At 32.5% G+C, this 19,483-nt stretch overlaps 2 protein-coding genes across 2 annotated transcripts; one reads left to right on the forward strand and one right to left on the reverse strand.

The window, feature by feature from the left end:
* The first annotated feature begins 57 nt into the window (after positions 1-57).
* On the forward strand, positions 58-13,691 carry LOC135144605 (tafazzin). Its single transcript, XM_064076632.1, has 4 exons — positions 58-507; positions 557-685; positions 10,924-11,136; positions 11,191-13,691. Exons 1-4 carry the CDS (start codon positions 375-377, stop codon positions 11,529-11,531), a joined length of 816 nt encoding a protein of 271 aa, XP_063932702.1. The 5' UTR covers positions 58-374; the 3' UTR covers positions 11,532-13,691.
* Positions 13,692-14,293: 602 nt separating this feature from the next.
* On the reverse strand, positions 14,294-15,043 carry LOC135144613 (uncharacterized). The gene is made up of 3 exons (XM_064076641.1): positions 14,721-15,043; positions 14,565-14,667; positions 14,294-14,506 (listed from the first exon to the last, which is right to left on the reverse strand). The coding sequence occupies exons 1-3, from the start codon at positions 14,976-14,978 to the stop codon at positions 14,448-14,450; spliced, it is 420 nt and encodes a 139-aa protein (XP_063932711.1). The 5' UTR covers positions 14,979-15,043; the 3' UTR covers positions 14,294-14,447.
* Between the last annotated feature and the right edge of the window lie 4,440 nt (positions 15,044-19,483).

Below are 19,483 nucleotides of genomic sequence, written 5' to 3' on the forward strand. Positions count from 1 at the left end.
GAAAGCTTTCGTTTCCTGTTTTATCGATCGTGTTGACATTTGTAAGCAAATGTCAAATGTAAACGTCAAACGTCAATGTCAACGAAGTCGGAGCACCCCATTCAGTGTCCGTGGTTATGTTATTCCAGTGAAGTCGTTTATAACAGCGGCCCGTAACTATAAGCTATTATATAATTTATGCGTACACCGTATCAACTATATCAGTTAACAAAAATTGATTCAATTGAATGATGTGCGTCCGCATGTTTGCACCTCTGCCAGTGGTAACTCGTGCGCTCACGTAAAGATAATGTAATATCTCCGTTATTCGGGTTTTAAATTAATAAAGCAGTAAAATCAAACAATAATGACGATATTTTAATTTACTATTAAGCATGTCAGTTAGTGCAAAAATGGTTTATAACATTGACTGGATAATCCCCAACCTTCGGAGCCCTACCAAGTTGTGGAGCATCGCCAGTACGATTACGGTGGCTGCTGTGGGGTTGTTTAGCAAGATTCTAATCCGTAATTACTGAACATGATAATAAGTCGAATTTTAACTTATTTTTTTCAGAATGGTTGAACAAAGCAAAAGTTCACAATAATCACATTATAACTTCAATATTAGACAAACGACCGCGAAATGTGCCTCTTATAACAGTCTCAAATCATCATTCTTGCTTTGATGACCCAGGACTTTGGGGTAAGTTAGTAATTGAACTACATAAATAAATAATTATAGCAGTTCATATTTAATTAACGACTTTATTGCTTGAAACGATTCACACCATGATTATCAAACAATTGATCGTTTTCATTAAACGAATTGCAGGTGGGTAGAAGTAAAATACAAACGAATTATTTTGAAATTAAAATTGAGATCAAGACCTAAAAATGTTTTGTCATGTCATGTTTCCATTACTCTCCAAGGTTGTTTAATTTCATTTTTTGTAACAGAAGTTGTTTACTTTCTATAAAATACACATCGAGTTTTGTTTATTTTTCGTTCAAAGCGGAACTATAACTTTGTTACAACTTTCTGTTGTCAGTTTCCTGTCAATGATTGGTATTTTATGTACTTTGCACATCATAATTTCTGTGTGGATAGCAGCTAGTAAATAAACCATATCAGTAATTGTTTACGTGGGTACGATTGTTTCTCATTTTAGAAAAAAAAAAAATTGCTGCATCATTTTGATGCGTTGTTTTTTTTTTAATATCTGATGATAATCATCTGATGAAGGCTTTGATGATTCTACTATTGTATCCATTGAATTCCATTGTATACCAATTGCGTGCAATGAATGTTGAGAACAATGACATATTGGGTCCAAATGGCCTTTATATGAACTTCCGTGCATTAATAAAGTGTATTAGTATTTTACATTTATATTTATTAAATTTGAAAAAGTGTTCGTTTCTTTTGTAGACGCTAAAATCGCCTTTTAGTATTTGCATTATCTCGCATATAGTTTTTAATATCCGTAGCAAGGAGTATAATTTTTTTACAGTTACACTTGTGCACATTTATTTTGTAGACGTATGTGTTAATATGCATGTTAAATTTATTTATATTATTTAAAAACACGTTCACATACTGTGTAATCGCTAGGTTTATAAAGTATAATTTTGTGTAGCCGAATATTTTTTACTTTACACATCTGATTTCTACAAGGAGTGATAATTTTTATCGCTTTGTGAAATCTATTCAAGTGGTTTATAGATTTAAAGATGTTATTGTTTAATAATGTAAATAGTGCAAAATGAATTAATACTATTTTTAATTTAAGATTAATATTTTTTGTATTGCGTGCTTATTTTTTGTAAAATTTACAAAAGAAGATCGATCCTGATTCCGGTATCAAAATCGAAATTGTGTAACAACATTTTTCAATTTAATTTAGAAAGTAAAAATCGAATTCTATGAAGTTTGCACGTATTAATGTTATCGTAAGTATGGCAAATCGCTAATCAAAATTTATATGTTTATCCCTTCCAAAAACCTAGTGACGTCATCTCAAAATATTGCTGGATAAATTTTATCTAACACGTGTCAAATATGAGTCTATGATTGTGGTTTATTAATGCATCCTCATTTTTCGATCTGCTTAAATAAGGCGACTGTTGTGGGTTGAGTTTTCGTATTATCTTGTCGGTTGAGCGGTCTTTTAATTTTTGAGCAGATAATATTGAAGTATGGTCCATCCGGTGACCGGCTACTTTAATATTTTCTCGACGTTTCATAATCCCTAGAAAAGGTCATCCCATCAACAATTTGTCGTTTAACAGTTATTTGTTTTTTGTTTAAAATGAGAACTATGAATGCGGTTTTAAGCTATACATTTTACTACATTTTAAGTGACATTTTCTTAATGCTTTTTGAGATAACGTCATCATTTTTTTGCAAGGGGACGAATAGATAAAGTATGGTCAGCGTTTTAGTATAATCGGTAACATAAAATTTCACTGCAGTCGTTTTCTTGGACAACCATTATTTTCGTGAAACTATTGGGCATTCTGGTATTATCACAACGACTTCTTTTACCGTAAATAAAACACAACTGTCGACGATTGTTAGAACGGGAATATTAAAGTCCCGTCTTTTAAAACTCCGTTCCCTTTAAAGAATTGAATGTAGCTGCTTGGAAGTTTGCCAGGTTCGCGAGTGTCATCGGTGGTCTTTGAAATGTACGGACGAATTTTTGAAATAATTGGGTTAAATCTATTAAAAGGATACATAGAATTAATGTTCAGGTGTTGTATGTATTTTGTGTGTTCAAGTTTATGGCTTCGTGTTATTGTTATTGGCTTATAAATTTAGTACATTAACGCAAGATTATTAATTCATATTTCGACCATTGTTACCAAATAGTGGAGCAATTTCGGCCGCATTTCAAATTAAAGTCACTGATTGACCGGAGATCACAAATTCAGTAGTTAAGTAACTTGACCGAGTCATAATGTGGTTTGTTATTTCCTTTACACATAATTTTTCGTTAATTGATGGATCAAATATTAAAAAGCGCAACAAAATACATTGGATTATATTGGATAACGTATTGGACTTTGTATTGTCTTTTCTATTTTTCAAAAATCACCTGTATTTGGAAGAAAGAAAGAAATTTGTTTACTTTTGATCGTTTTGCTATATAAAATATGTCAAGCTCAATAATGTGATGACGAGTGTGATGTGCAAGATGTTTGGGTCAAGGTAACTTTCTAGTAGACCAAATTAAAGTTAATGGATAATTGCAGTTTATTTTTCTAGAAAAAATATAACACCTGAGTTTGTACTTTCGCAAAGAAATACCTAAACCCTAAAAAGCTAAATTTCACTAGTCTTGAACAAATTCTGCTTTTTGTGCTGTGAAAAGAGCAACTCATTAGTTGTATTTGTTGTAGAAGCAATTCGAAAAACAATCAAACCAAACAAGTTAACTAAGTTTTGCAAAATATTTTTTGGTTATTTATAACATAATAATTTTGAGCCTGGATAACAAAACTAAAGTTCTTAAATTTGTTTTTTTTAACGTGTAACTAACTTTGGAGTTTTTTCTTTATAATTTTTTGGAAATATTTTACAGCCTGTTACAGATTTTGTCATATTAAAGTTAACCAATTCTTTAAAAGAATAAAAGGAATTTCCACTGAAAAACTTTGTGCATTGCTATTCGTAGAGTATTACTATATATAAGTAAAGTAATTAAATGTTTAGCCACACTGCCGTACATTTAAAAAAAGTTTATATTGTTCATTGGTGACTGAAATTATTTATTCTCAGTTCTGATAAGGATCATCGGAAGATTGTTATCTCGTGAAATAAACATTAATAAAATAAATCCCTGTTCTTAATGCTGCTGATAAGAATTACTTCGTATCTGTTTCAATCTTTTATTTTCTTTTCGGGTATATATATGATCCACTTAAATGTGCTTATTACCATCTATTTAAACAATTTGTTAGTGTCTAATTTTTAGTAATCTTTTACTAATGTCATATTGATAAGGGAAACATTTTTTAAAACAAACATTAAAATGTCATTTTTAGAAATTTATTGTTGTTAGAGCGAAGAACTAAACAATAAACATATTACTTATTTGAAAGTTAATAACAATACGAATACTATTTCAGTTACTATTTTCTCTTTGTTTGTTATTTGTTATCTAGTTAATTGTTACACAATGAGTTGCGTAGCTACAGAACAACTTATCTGTTTTGTCTTCCCATGCTATCTTTTCTTTTTTATTTGAGTGTATTGTAATAACTTTAAATCTAGCAGCAAATACGATTCATCACATTTTGTTTATTATTGCGTTATAATAACCCGTACTTATTATTTTAATCACACTATAGAAAAGTCTTTTTTTAGTTTTTAATCGTTGTTTGAAACAAACAAATTCACAAATATTCAAGAATTGTATGTTCTTAATAGCGACTAAATTGTTTTAGAATTTGTTACTTTAATAAGTTGCATATACGATATTTTATCGCTTAACAATTTAAGATGCATTACACTGCAACAATTGGTTGATTAATAGCTTTGTCGTTGAATAATAATTTACAATTTATTCATTAGTTTCGTTGTTAGTTTGTTGTGCAAATATGAAACGAAACGATTGGATAAGTGTTTAAAATTATTATGAAGTCATATTCATTTTGAATATATTTTTTTTAGTAAATAATTTATATCCGATGGAAGTGTTTGGATAGTTTGAGTAATCTGCTTTTTGATAATGCTTTTGTTTGTATGTAATGTTTACACAGTTTTGTATATAAATAAACTGTTATGTAATTTGTGTACAGTTTTTAAAGTTTAAGATCCGGTATTGCACATATCTTTAACACTATCACTTTTTGATTTTGTTATTTTATAATAAACATCGCGTGCAACGGGCGTTAAACTCGTTTTATAAATTTTAACTTCATTTAAAATTTTATGAACTAATCTAACCTGTTTATACAAATTCTGTTGAAAATGATCGCACTACTACCAAAATTCGTGAACAACCTGAATAAATTATTGTAATTAGTATTCAACAGCGAATCTTGGTGACAGTGCAAGACAATTAAAGATAATTACAGCAACGTATCCGTTTGTTAAAAATAACGGAAATTAAACTTTGGACAATAATAGTAAAACTTACGATTACACTTGCACACTGTTGGTTACGGCCAGCAATGCACAACAATTGTTAAAGTTTAACTATAATGACAGAAGTCTTATTTTATTAACGATGAAAATGTAGCAGAAAAACTTGGTGATGCGATAATTTTGAACTACTAAAAAAGTATCGAAATGTTTTGCGATTCATTTAGATTTTTACATGTATGTGTGTATTTTTATCGGTTTAATATCATGAAAAATATGTGTACATCTGATTGCAGTGATGCATCATCTTCGTATCTTATCTTCTGTTTAATTATATATAAATGAAAATTTTAGGTAGTTTTGACAATTAAATATTTCAATTTTTTTCACAACTAATATTATGTTGAACTCGAATGTTTATTAAATTCCACATATTTCCTTGCATTTCAGAGCACATCGTGTTATAAATGCACCACTGAAATCAGTTACGACTCTTCTTATAAAAAAAATCACTTTATATGTTAAATATTAATGGCGATAAAAAAATGATAAAACCAAATTATAGAGTCAAAGTTCATGCGAGTCAGTAAACAATTTTTAAAATATTTAATGATTTCCATTCTTTTTCGTTACATTGTATTTTTCAGATTAGCGTAATTTCTCTCAGAAAATAAAAACCGACGTCTCAAAATTTTGGTAGCTAAATTTATTTAAAATGTGCAAAATACAATATAATAAATTTCTACAATTGGTCTTAGGAAGATTTAAATTTTATATTTAAAAAGGATATTCGATAGCTTTATTCGCGCCTTTTTGTTTCTTACACTGTTATTGATATTATTATCATATTGTTACCAAAAATAAAATTTCGCCAAATCAATTTTATAATTTTTTAAAGAAGAGGGAAGTTATGTGTGCTTCCATTCCAATTTTTACTTTAATTGATTTGGCCATTAGGACTAATACAATTTTCATTATAAAAGCATAGTTTAAATGATATGTATTTAATGTACGTAATAACAAATAACGCAATCACATGAATCGTTTGTAATGATGTTATTCGTTATATATTTGTAAAAAAAATCATCTGATTCAAAAGCAAAATTCGTGAAACCGGAAATACCACGATCGAGTATGTAATTTGGCTCTCTATGATATAATTTGTTTCTTATTCATATAATTATTTTTAGTGAGCGCAGGAAATCAAAATTTGTAATATTGTCGTTGATTCTAATGGCGTTTTAAACTGCATCCAAATATTATGTAAACTTTGAGTTGCTCTACTTTGAAAAAATATTTTGTGATTACTTTCCTCTAAATCCCTTACTTTAAATTTGACGACATATAAAACTTTTTTACCAAGAGTCTAAATTATCATTGTTAATTTCGAGATTTTCACCAATACGTGTTTTCACTTATCAAAAAATTAGTCACAGAGTGGCTGCCAGTTATTTATTTGGTTGATAAAGTAGTGAAATCCATTGGTTGACTTTACATAGAGCGGTGTTCAGTGCACTTTGTTCAAATAATAATTTCTCTTTATTCTAACTTTGGTGCCTGTGGCGAAAAAAAAAATTACTCGCTCTCACCTTCTGATATCTGAAAATTTCCCATATGAGTTGTATTAATTTGCGAATTGCTGCAAAAATGCAACACCATGCACATATCTTTATTTATATTATAATTTTTACTTAGATGTTCTAACGGACATTTGAATTATGTTGACACTGCAGCTAATTAATACATATTTAACCAACTCAAGTTTATTATTTATGATTCGTCTGCATAATACGTGATCAAAATTTTCAGATGATGGAATTCGTATAGAAATATTTTGGTTAAATCAATAAACCGCACCAGTGTCAATGTTAATAAATCGAAGATTTTAAAATCAAAATGGAATGCCACGATTCAAACGATTTAATGTTGGAACAACGATTTTAAAATTAACTAATTAACTAATCATTTATGGTTGGGAAAACAAACATAACCTTATTCAAAATTTACTTTGACAGATTAAATTCTGACTTGTAAGGTTTAATCACAGAAATGAAAAATATTTCCGTTGTCTACCCTAATCTGAAAACTTTTAGATCTCCCTTTAGTAATTAAATAGTAAATTAGAGATTTTTTTAATATTCGACCTTAAATTGAATCTGTAAATTTCACTACTAAAAAGCCGTACTAATCACAGTGTAAAACTTCATTACAACTTGACATTGACTTTATCGTACATTGCTTTAAGGTTTTTACAAATTTTGAATAGATATGCGCTTTATTTGTTTAAATATTTATTAGTTATGTCGGAATAAAAAACACATTTATATTTAAAAAAAGTGTAAACAAAAATATAACGACGATTATTTCTGGTTTTAGCATAAGAAATTGGGTTATGTATTCGAGCTAATCCGTTAACAAAAATTGTAAATAATATGGTCCATCGGGTGAATAGCCACTTTCATTTTTTCTCGACGTTTTATGACTATTAGAGTATGAAACAATAGGTCCCCGTTTCCGTCTGTCTGTCTATCGTCTCTTATCGAGAATTAACGAAAATACTGGTGCGGTTGTTGTCTAATTTTATATGTATTTTAGGAGTATCGTGTAAATGGTAAAACGTTGTAAAAAATTTGTCGAAGTGTCGCCACCAACTATGTGCTGATGTCACCTAAAAATTTTGCATAGTAAATGTTAGGTAAATTTTCTAAAACAACATACTCCTACATTGTGCCTCTTCATTAAGAATGACCAACTACTTTGGAATTTCTTGTTTTTCAAAATCAAATAAGAATTTTTGATGTGATATTGGTTGCATACTTCCAATGCATTGACCTGTGATTTTTTAAATTAAACATAGAGACTATAAGTATGTTCAGAGTTTAAAAAATATCTCGATATATGTATTTATCAATGATACTCTCGAAGATTTTAGGTTGAAATCGGTCTATAATACGCCGCCAGACAAAAAAAACCGGGACACTTGAATATTTATAACTCTACGCTGTCAGTGTTATGACTTTTTTTCCCACATTTTTAGCATAAAGTTATGTTTTCTGTTAATTAACATATATTAATGATGATTGTGAGTTATCACTGCATTAAAAGTTTCTTATACAGGGTGACTTATAAAAGTCAATTTATTTTAATGATTAAATCGGGAACGGTTTAGTCGTTTTCCAAAAATTCAAAGGTTTTAAGGCTTTTAAGGATGCTAAAAACTCTAAGGACTACAAGGATTTCAGGAATTTCAAAAAATTAAAAAAAGCTAGAGAAGTCGGCGATTAAAAAATTCTAAAAGGATTTCAGGGATTCCAAATATTTAAAAATTGGAAAGATGATAAAAATCCTAAAAATCAAAAATAATATTTAAAATTCTAGAGATAGAAGTATCTAAAAATAATGAAAATCTGAAAGCTCTAATGATTGTAGAAATTCTAATGATTCTAGAAACTGCGAATCGTAAAGACACTTACGAGTCTATAAAAAACATCCAACAGAATCTTAAAAATTTTAAAGAACCTGAGTGTACTAATGATCTTAGAAATTGCAGAAATTTTAGGCTTTATAAAACTCCTAGTTATTCCCAAAGTGTTCAAAATTTCCATAGAGAGAGGTTCTGAAGGGTCTAAAGACTCTAAGGACTCTAAGGGGGTCAAAAGCTAAAATTCTGTTTCGAATACTTGAAAGAGAAATTCCAATAAGCCAAAGATTCTAAAACTTGTAAAAATCGCTTGAACTCTTAAAATGCCAAAGAATTTAAAAATTCCAAAGACTAAAGAAAACAAAAGTCTTGAAGAGCTAAAAATCGTAAAGATCAGAAAAATGCTTTCTTTAACTTTTATACATCCTAAAAGCACTGAAAGCCTTGAACACCCTAATTATTGCTTTATAAATCTTGAACACTGTTCCAGAGATCCAACAATTCCAAAGATGTAGACTTTTTAGATCTATAAATTATAGAAAATCTGAAACAATTTAGAAAGTATGGGAAAAATGTGGTAGACCTAGAAATCTTAAAAATATTGGAGAAGGCTGAATTTCAAAATTCTGGTATAACGGGAGCCTGATAATTTTAGAAATTTTGGAAAATGTGGAAATTCTGGTAATTTTGTGTACTTCCAAAAATCTGAAAAATTGGGCTAATTTGGAAAATCTGGACATTTTGGAAATTTTAAAAATTCTGCAAATTACGAACATTCCCAAAAATTAAAAGAAAATAAAAAATATTGAATTTCAAAATTGCAAAAGTTTACACAATCTTAAGATTGCAGATATTCTAAAAATTCCAAATGTTTGAAATATTTAAAAAGTTTTTAACCTTTCAAAAATTCTAAAAGTTTTATTAAAGGTGTCATACATTAAAATTTGCGAATTTTAAAGGCACCAAAGATGCTAAATAAACGAAAGTTTTAGGTTGTAAATAGAAGAAACATCCAACAAAATCTCAAAAATTGTAAAGATCTTGGAAGTATTAATGTTCCTAGAAATTATAAAAATTATAAACTTTCTAAAATTTCTAGTAATTCTGACGTATCCAAAATTCCCAAAGATTGTTAAGACTCTAAGGACTCTGAACACTGAAGATTCTAAATACTCTATAAGGATTCAAACGTTAAAGAGGTTTTTAAAATTCTGTTCCAAATATTTCAAAAATTCCTAAAAATCTAAAAATCTGATGAATGCTTGCTTTAATTTTTATCAATCCTACAAGTATTAGGGGTCTTGAACACCCTAATTACTATCTTATACATCTCAGAGATTTCAAAGATTCCAGAAATTCCAAAAATTTCAAAGATTTAAAGACTCTTGGGGTCTATTAATTTTAGAAAATCTGGAAATATCTAGAAAGTGTGAAAAATCTGGAAGACCTAGAAATCTTGAAAAGTGAATACTAAATTGATATATGTGCCCTTGCTAAAATATTAATGACGTCATAAAAAAAATATGTGGAAAAACTGCCTATAAAGATAAAAAAAAAGAATTCTCAAAGTTAAAGCTGATAATAATTTTTCGAAGTTGTATTTGTTCGACTGTACTTTAGGGGCTATGGAAGTTCTGTCGAAATAAATTTATACCAATTTTTTTATATACTTTCGAGGTACTTAATTTTTGCGTCGTTTGTTAATTATTTAACGAAAAAAAAAACATGAAGGATAATTACATTAATTTAGATTTGGTATTATCAACAATGGCAACAACGATTCAAACACCTTGTATAATTGCACATAAAATTCCGAACAGACTGACTCAATGCTGTTTAGGAACTCTAATGATGACCCAATTGATATTATCAAGAAGTTTATAATATAAAGTTCAGGGAAATTAACTCTCCCGAAATTATGCCTTTTGTAAATCGTATGTTCTGCGAAATTATGGTGAAACTTGGTTTTGAGACTAACTTCAATACGTAATTATTCTATTGATTAAAATTACACAGATGTTGAAAATCCTTAATTGTGGTTATTGAGTTGTATTGGACTTTGTCTGAGGTATTGAATTTATTTATTTATTTTTAATTAACATCACGGTGTTTTCGTATATGTATGCATTCACGAGAAGAAAAGGTTTTAAAAATTTGTTGATATTACTCAACAGCTGTTGAGGGCGGAATGTAAACACCAAAAAGGTATAATTTCTCCATCTCTCTTAGTTAAGTCCATTTAAATTAGATTTAAACATTTTTTTTTTCCGTGAAGGCTTTTTATATTTATGTATTATAGAATTTTTGTTAAATAAGCTGTTTATTGCTACAACCTTTAAGAAAAGAGCTCTCGTTTAAGTTCTCATGGGCCTCCATAAATATTAATTGCTGTATTTTTTACTCTCTTTGATGTTGAAATTTTCCTCTTCAGGGACCCTAAAATGGCGTCATCTCATGCGTCCCTTCGTGATGCGATGGTCACTGGCAGCCCATGACATCTGCTTTACATGCGCGCAGCATTCGTATTTCTTCAGTTTGGGTAAATGCATCCCTGTTATAAGGGGTGCCGGCGTATATCAAGACGCCGTCGACTTCTGCATAGAGCAGTTGGCCAAGGGCTCTTGGGTTCACGTTTTCCCAGAAGGTTAGCCATCATCCATTGACAAATTTCAATAACATTCGTCGCTTTTGTTTTCAGGTAAAGTGAACATGACCAAAGAAAACATGAGACTGAAATGGGGCGTCGGCAGAATGATTTTCGAATCTCCTATCACGCCCATCGTCGTCCCCATATGGCACATCGGCATGGACGATGTCCTTCCGAACGAGCCTCCCTACGTTCTGCGATTGGGCAAGAATCTGACCTTCAACTATGGAAATCCCATAGACCTGTCGGAGATGGTGAGGCAGCTGAAGGATAGGAAAGCCACCGATGTGGAAGCAAGGAAACAAATCACCGATTTTCTGCAAGACCAGTTACTCAAACTGAAAGCGGAGACGGAGGAGTTACATAAGAAGAATTTTAAAGTTAATTTATGATATTTTAGCGATTAGTTAGGGCACATTTTTCTATTTATTCGCCTTTTATCATTTTTAAAATAACGTGTAAATTATTCTTTGTTTTAATGTGGAGAGTAGTTTCGGGTTGCGCATGGTTTTGTTGGTAAAGCAATGTTGAATGCTAGTCATCTAATTTGCCATTAGTTTGTTTTTCTTTGGAGGTTGAACGCGGAGACTGTGAATTAAATTTACGGTACGCAAGGGTATTATTTACAGCATTGTATTTATAGCAATTTTTAATTTGTAGCACGAATGGGGAATGTTTTATCGTGTGTTGTTGATTTATTTAATTTTAGTATGACACGTATCACGACATTTTGTGTAATGCCAAAGTTATCATCACAAAGGTGGCCCTTTAAGCGCAAAGCATTACTTTATTATTGTGATATTTTTTTAGTTGGAGGTTTACAGTCTGGTTGTAGAAACGGGGCCCAAACACAACAATTTTCTATAACCAGACACGTTTCAATGAATTTATAAAATATATTGAATTATACAAGGTAGAACGTAGCGTATAATTGTTTTATAAATTGGGAACTTGCATGAGGCGTTGCTTTTAAAAGGACGCTTATTTTAGAACTACATTAAGGTGGTATCACACAAATCGCTCTTAAATTTAAGACTACATTCTAAAGTATGGTTTTGGAAGCTGAAACTTTTTAAAGATCTCAGCGCGTTTAAATAGCTGTCATATTTAGTTAGTAGTCAGTCCAAAAAGCAATTCTCAACCACGTCAAAAGCTACATAAACGTGATTTTTACAATTCTAAATATAGTTAATTAGATTCAAGTTTGGACGAAGAATAATACGAAGGTTAATAAAGTTAATTACAATTCCGGTTATTGGTAATTAAACTTTTTTAAATTGTATTGAAAAAAGTAATATTCATTAATATATTATAATGGTAAACAACTTAATACAAAATATGAGCTAAAAGGGAGATCTTTATCAATCATAATATCCGTTTTCAGTATTCTCTAATGCAGTACTGATTTAGCTAAGTTTTTCTGTTCTATACTTTTGAAAATAAGTTGATCAAAGAAAGTTTTTTACGAAAAAATACTGCTTTGCTGAACTCCCAGTTTGTACTATTTCAGTTGTACCTCCTAAAAGTTATCTTTTTGTCGCTGTCCTTTTCTCATTTCTTCTTGTATTATTAGTATTTTAAACTTGAGAATATATATTGTTACTTGCATCATTCTAAAAAAAGTTCAATTTTGTCTGTTGACTAAAACACAGGCTGTGTTATTATCTCAGAAGAATTTACTGTTCGCCCTATTTTTACAATAGCGGCTTATTGTACATTCAGAATTGTTGGTTTTTGCATTTTATTAGGTTGTAATTTTTCCGCCAATGCAATTTGGTAAACAACTATTTATTGAGGATGTAAAAATGGGGTCAAGTCTGGAGGCAAATCTACCGGCGTGTCTAAGCGCACATTTGCATCATATTACGATGTAATCCCGTTATAATCTTGCGCATGCACCACTTTATTAACACTTAATTGTGACCATGTAAGGTGTGCCTTGGGGCCCAATACGGTGCTATTCTGCCTAAGCCATATAACAAGCTCTTTTACAATTTTGTTTATAATACTATGTAATTCTTAGTTACGCTGGTGGATCCATCCCATATCCCTTCACAAAACACAATCTTTTAAATTGTGCAAGTTCTCAGTTAGGGTTTTAATATTAAAAGTAGCTTGTAGCGTCTAGGTAGTAGTCATATTGGTTCCTTCAATTGGGACTGTAAAAAAAATAAATGTCTCCCCTATTTTTATTAAACTAGATTTAGTTTTCCCATTTTTATAAGAACAAAGTCGGTAGCGACAAATGAAAATGATTTTGTAAATAATTAGTTAAGATTAGGGCGTTTAATGGTATTTATATGTAATTGTGATTGTTGTGTTGAAATTAGATTTGTTAACAGATTTGTTGTGTACGTTTTTTTGTTTTTCTTTCTAGATCAATTTTTGTAAGTAGGGTTACTTTAACGATGCACTTCCATTCCAAAAATCATCGTTTTCCTGAACAATTAATTTGTTCCTCCTTGTTAGATCATTTTAGAAATATGTACCTAAATATTTTATTGTTTAGATTGTTGTGCTTCTATTTTTTAAATAAATTCAATTTGAACAGATTTTGCGTGCAAATTCCAAATTGTTCGTGTTATCTGGAGCCCACAAATACTTGGAATCGTGTTTGGAATTTGAAGATTTGGAGCATAAATTTAACAAAGTTTCGAATTTTTTTCAAAGAAAATTTAGACTAAATAGTTAAACCGCCCTGGATGATTCCACGAAACGTGTTGCTAACTAAATTGAGATAAATTTGTGGAGGACTGTTTTGACAAACTCGTCATACTTGAAATATATTAAGCGAAAAAAAAACTGCAGGTCATAAATATCGACAAATGGCTTTTGAAAAACAAATCCACATGTGAAACAAACTCCAATACAGTAATGAATAAAACATTTATATCATGGTACCACCTAAAAAATGTTTTAAAGTCATAACAGTTACGGTAATGTGTTTATAAAAAGTTAAGAATTAAGATTGTATTCGAATTGTAAACTTTCAAAAACTTGTAGCTTTTTTTGATCGTATTTTATTGCTTTCTCGCTATTATTCTTTAGAAACCACACTTAAACGGTATTCACGTTCACAAAGGGATGAAAGATGATATATTTGTCACTATCTCGTTCAAGCAACATTGTGCACGTACGTATTCAAAATATCGTAAACAAAAATATTTTAATATCTTACAACCATTTTATTTCTTAAAAAAATATAAAAAAGTGTGTTCGTCTAAATTTAGCTTCTTGAAAGTACCTTCAACTCCAAAAATGTTGTTCACGCTGTCTGATGGACCTACTCTTTTACTTTTGTCGATTGTCTATTTGTCTTCCCATTCAAAAAATGTAGAATTTGTAAAATATTTATCTTTAGCTCTCTCTGTAATCAGGAACAATATATTTCTTTCGTCACACAATTTGCAGACAATGTTTTATACCGTGTAGTTTTGATGTGTCCTCTGTGAAACCACCATAATTCGCAGGTAGGCATTCCAGAGGAATAAACTTCACCAATTCGTCCAATGTATTGTGCAGATACAACTAAAACTAAAAATAATTAAGTGCCTTTTTGTAAACTTAATACTGATAGGTACCACGTCTAAGAGTTCCATTTTCTTCAAGGGTTTTACCAAAGCCAATATTTTATCCATAAATGGTGCAATGTTGATGAAATGTAATCCTTTTAATCGTATAGACATCCCTTCTTGCAGATACTGAAGAAAATTTTTTAGAACTATTGGTCCGGCAAGTATTACTTTAGTCAAATGCGTAAAAACGACTCCTTTCAGATCAGCAACAATCACATGCCCTGTGGACGTGCCTTCTTGGTACAATTGTAACATGCAAGCCATATCTAAGTATTTATCTGTTCTATAAAATTTAAATTGTCCACATCTATATTTATTAATTTCAAGAAAATAATTGTCTAACCCTCTGGTGTTTTTTTAGGAAGACATGTGGCGAGGCTACGAATGAACAGGTAGGAATCAAATCGACATATGCGTGTTTATTATTACCTGTTTTCTATGGTTTTGTTAAAAAGGGGTGATAAAGTATTCTTGTTTCTGAAAATCTCGGGATGGAGCGTTTTCATTGTAAAATACGTGTCGATGGTTTTCTTGGCTGCTTCATTGCTATAGTAACAACTTTGCAGGAACAGGATGGCTTGTAATTCTGCAATAAAGAAATTATTATTATTATTATTAATATTATTATGAAACTGCGATCGGGCAGAGGCCTAAGCCTGTTGTGCCCGCGCATCTTTAATACCTACACTTTGTTATACTGATCGTAGCTACGTTTGAAACTTAAAACCGAGTCACTCAACACAACCTCCGTTTGTAAAGAATTCCACTTACCAAACACCCTGTTAACAATGTACTCGTATATCTGTCTCGCTGTTGTTTTAAAGTTACCTTTAACTAATTTAAAGGAATGACCCCTTGTCCGACCACGCATGTCTAGCTTAGAAAAGGACCATATCACTGAGTTGTTGTTAGTAAGCGCTTGAAATGTTGTAATCATGTCCCCCCTTACCCTTCTATCAGCCAAGGAAGGTAAGTGCATTAGGGCCAGTCTCCCTTCATATGAAGGGCGAACTCTCCCAAACGGCAAACGAGTGGCACGACGCTGTACACCCTCCAATAATGCAATATCGCCTTTCAGAGACGGTGCCCATACATTATTGGCAAATTCTAGAACTGGTCGAACTAACGTTTTATATAAATTGATGAACATTGTAAGGATCCAATTCGAATTTTTAAATTTCAAATGAATTTCGCGCGCGCAAGAAACAGTTGGTGAGAAGAAGAAAAGAAGGTTGGCAACCAACCCCAAAGAAACAGACATGCGCAAATGTTAGGGTGTTTTTGTCTCGTGTAAGATCACCCACTTCCTTTTGATCGCTTGGAGAGAACAGACCACTTCTTTTCGAGCGCTTCGAGCAACAGGTTGTATTTTTGATTGTGAATTATTCTGTGCCTTTTGCTGTTGTTTTTGCGTTTCCAGTGTTGATCTGTTCCATTGGAAAACTTAGCGGCCCCGTTGAGCCATTGGGTGTTCCTGATTTCGCACCGTTCTTACGACGAGGTTTTTGTGTTCCTGTTGGCGGTAAGCCGTGTCGAAATCTTCGCATCTTTGGAGAGGTATGTTTTGAACACCCGTTTCGCGGCGAGTTTCAAGCCCCGACGATGCTTCTGACCTCGTGACACTTCGACGCGTGCGCTTTTTTTTCACTAATCTCGTTTTTTACCTTTCATTTAAAATCCATCGCAGTAGGGCTTTACAGGGAGTGATTTCTAGTTCGGGCCATGCTTTATTTAGCTATATTTGTGAAATCTGTATTTTGGATGGCGGCAAACGAGTTGTTATTTTCACCGTTCTTTGTTCAGGCAGCGGCCATTTTGAAGCGTCCATTTGTTTCTTTTGATCGAGCACATGTTTTAACTGAATCTATTGAACAAAATAACAACATTGTGGGTCATGGGGGGACGTGCCTTTTATTCTTTGGATTTAGCACATCGTTTATACAACGCCACAGGATTCATCGTATTTTTGCATCGCATATTTTCGACGCCTATTATTTGGAATGACGAATTCGTCCAACGCCATTTTGCAACTGCAGTTTGTCTGCCATGTTTGTTTATGTGTTTTGTTTGGGGAAATGTATGTGTAATAATGGCCCACAATGCAGCTAAATAATTTCACGTTTGAATTTTAACCAATAACTTGACTGGACACCGATTAATATTAATCACATGTAAATCTGTTAACTTTACAATCTTTCACCTCATGCAATTTGTCTTTGTCTCACAATTTTAGCTTCAGTAATTTTCTTTGCTGTATAATTTTAATTGAACGTAAATTTCCATGTTCTACAGTTTTGACCTAACATGATATTTTATTTGCACAAGTTTATTTCACACCAGATCTTTGTTTTATAAATCTTTGCTAAGTTTTGATCATGTAAATGTTTTGTTGATGAATGTTTCTCTCATATAAATTATCGGATGTCCAAATTTGATCTCAATTAAGAATTATTTGTTGTTGAATTTTCGTAAGAGTGTGTGGCGAATTTAAATGTGGTTTATTGCTCTTTGTTGAAACTTTAACTCTTGTTCGGTTGTCATTTAAAATTAGAGTCATAGAAATTGAACATCTAAATAGAAATTGAAGTAAATAACACATAACTCGTAGTGTACGTGGGGCGCGCGACTTCTTCTCAAACTGACGGGATCAATCGCGGCACCTGCACAAATCCGCGGGTTTGTATAGCTTCAGGGGGCGATCGCGGGTCTTTAACGCTGTCGACTTGGCCCAATAGTCGAGACCCCACTACGGATCTGCGATCGTAACCGCCTCGTTTCGCAGGGCACGTTCGTAATGGAGAGATGCGTGTGAGCAGGCGTTGGTGTAGATAGAATCACCGTCGTGGGGGAGAACAGTGACGATCAGGAGTCCCAACCTCTACTTGCGCTACAACGCCCCCTCTGGGTATTTTGCTGTGCTCGTAAATGAAATTGCTATATTTTGTTCTATGTTTTGTTCGATCGCCACACTCTCATAATGATTCGGGTTCTGCCATCCAATTTACATATGTGTAGGTCTTGTGTTCGTTCGGTTTTCATATGTGTATGTCTGTCAATTCGCGAGTGTTTTTCTTTCACATATCTTAGGGTGTTTGACATGTAATATGTCGGTGAATAAAACCCCAGGGGGTTTTGGGGAATGAAGACCGATGATGCCTTGGCCCTGCGGACTCGCCAGAAGGGCAAATCGAGCGTCTGTCGTTCTTCGTTTCTTTTTCCTCCTTAGGAAGGCTCCTAATTTTGTCTATTATTTCTTGCGCTCTCGACAGTGTATGCACTTGTATGAAAGAACTTCTTCCCGCCATTTTTCAAAACCACAAAAAAAAAAAAACACACAACGTAGGTTCTCATTTGTTAGACGATCACAGCCAAGGCCAAACTTTGAATTTTTAAATTTTTGCGGGCCTTTCAAACTGTTTCAAGGTCAATTTTTAAGGCGGGAAGTTTGGGTTATCACAACATCGATATTGTAATAGCCCTAAACGTCCGACTAATAAGAAATATAATTCTATTCGCCTTCTTAACTACTTCAGCTATGTGCTCGGACCACAAGAGAGAGGATGACACCATTACACCCAGGTTGCGATAAGAGTCAACCTTGAACAGTTGCGTGCCATTCACATGATAATCATGCTTTGGATTTCGGCTACTATTAGTATATAGCACGACGCATTTTGCGGAGTTAATAGGCAGCAACCATGTACACGACCAATTGGCAACCACATCTAAGTCATTTTGCAGAACAGTGAAATTGCAACTCTTATTATAGATCTTCAGGTCATCCGCATACATTACAAAAGGGGATTTCAAAGAATATTTAATGTCGGAGGTATAGATCACAAAAAGAAGGGGCCCAAGTACCGATCCCTGAGGAACTCCACTCAGCACTCTTCTCTGCGTACTAAATACGTCACCCACTTTAACACTGAACAACCGATTAGAAAGAAAAGCCTCTATCCAGCGAAGAAGGTTTCCACGAACGCCAAAATGGTTGAGTTTAAGTAGAAGATGTCGCAAAGGCACTCGATCGAAGGCCTTCGAGAAGTCCAAGTACAGAACATCAGTTGATTCGCCGGAATCAAGCGTCTTGGTCCAGTCCTCAAGACTACAGAGTAAATTTGTAGTAACAGACCTACCAGGCACAAATCCGTGTTGCTCTGTAGGGAGTATATTACAGTTAATCATAAACTCTATCAACACATCATAAACAATGGATTCAGCGATTTTGACTACGTGAGACGTTAAACTGACAGGTCTATAATTGTCAGCAACAAACTTATCACCCTTTTTATATATGGGTTTCACCACCGCGGACCTCCATTCAAGAGGAAGAGTCCCCGACTCAAATGACTGCTCCATTAGAATCTTTAAAGGTTTTGGCACAAACATTGGCACTTTTTGAGAAGACTCACGGTAATGCTATCTGGTCCAGGAGATTTGGTTATGCGCAGTTTAGATATCTTTTTAGCTATTGCTACCTCAGAGAATTCACCGGAAGTAATAGTTGTGGAATTTGGGGGTGTCTGTACAGTAGGGAGATTAGAATTTGTGTCAACTGTAAAAACTTTAGCAAACGTATCCCCAAACAAATTAGCGACCAATTGACTATCCTCAGTGATACGTCCACTTACGTCTCTTAGGTGAGGGGTCTTCACAGGCCCAACTAAGGAAGACCGCACGTATTTGTAAAAACATTTCACATCTTTTAAAGCAGCAATGCGCTTCTCATAGTTGCATCTGGCATCTCTTATAGTAGCAGAAACTTTGTT

Source organism: Zophobas morio, unplaced genomic scaffold (genome assembly GCF_036711695.1).
Source record: "Zophobas morio isolate AGI-343-1 ecotype UQ-CSIRO unplaced genomic scaffold, CSIRO_AGI_Zmor_V1 ptg000108l, whole genome shotgun sequence".
In the NCBI taxonomy this organism is placed as follows: domain Eukaryota; kingdom Metazoa; phylum Arthropoda; class Insecta; order Coleoptera; family Tenebrionidae; genus Zophobas; species Zophobas morio.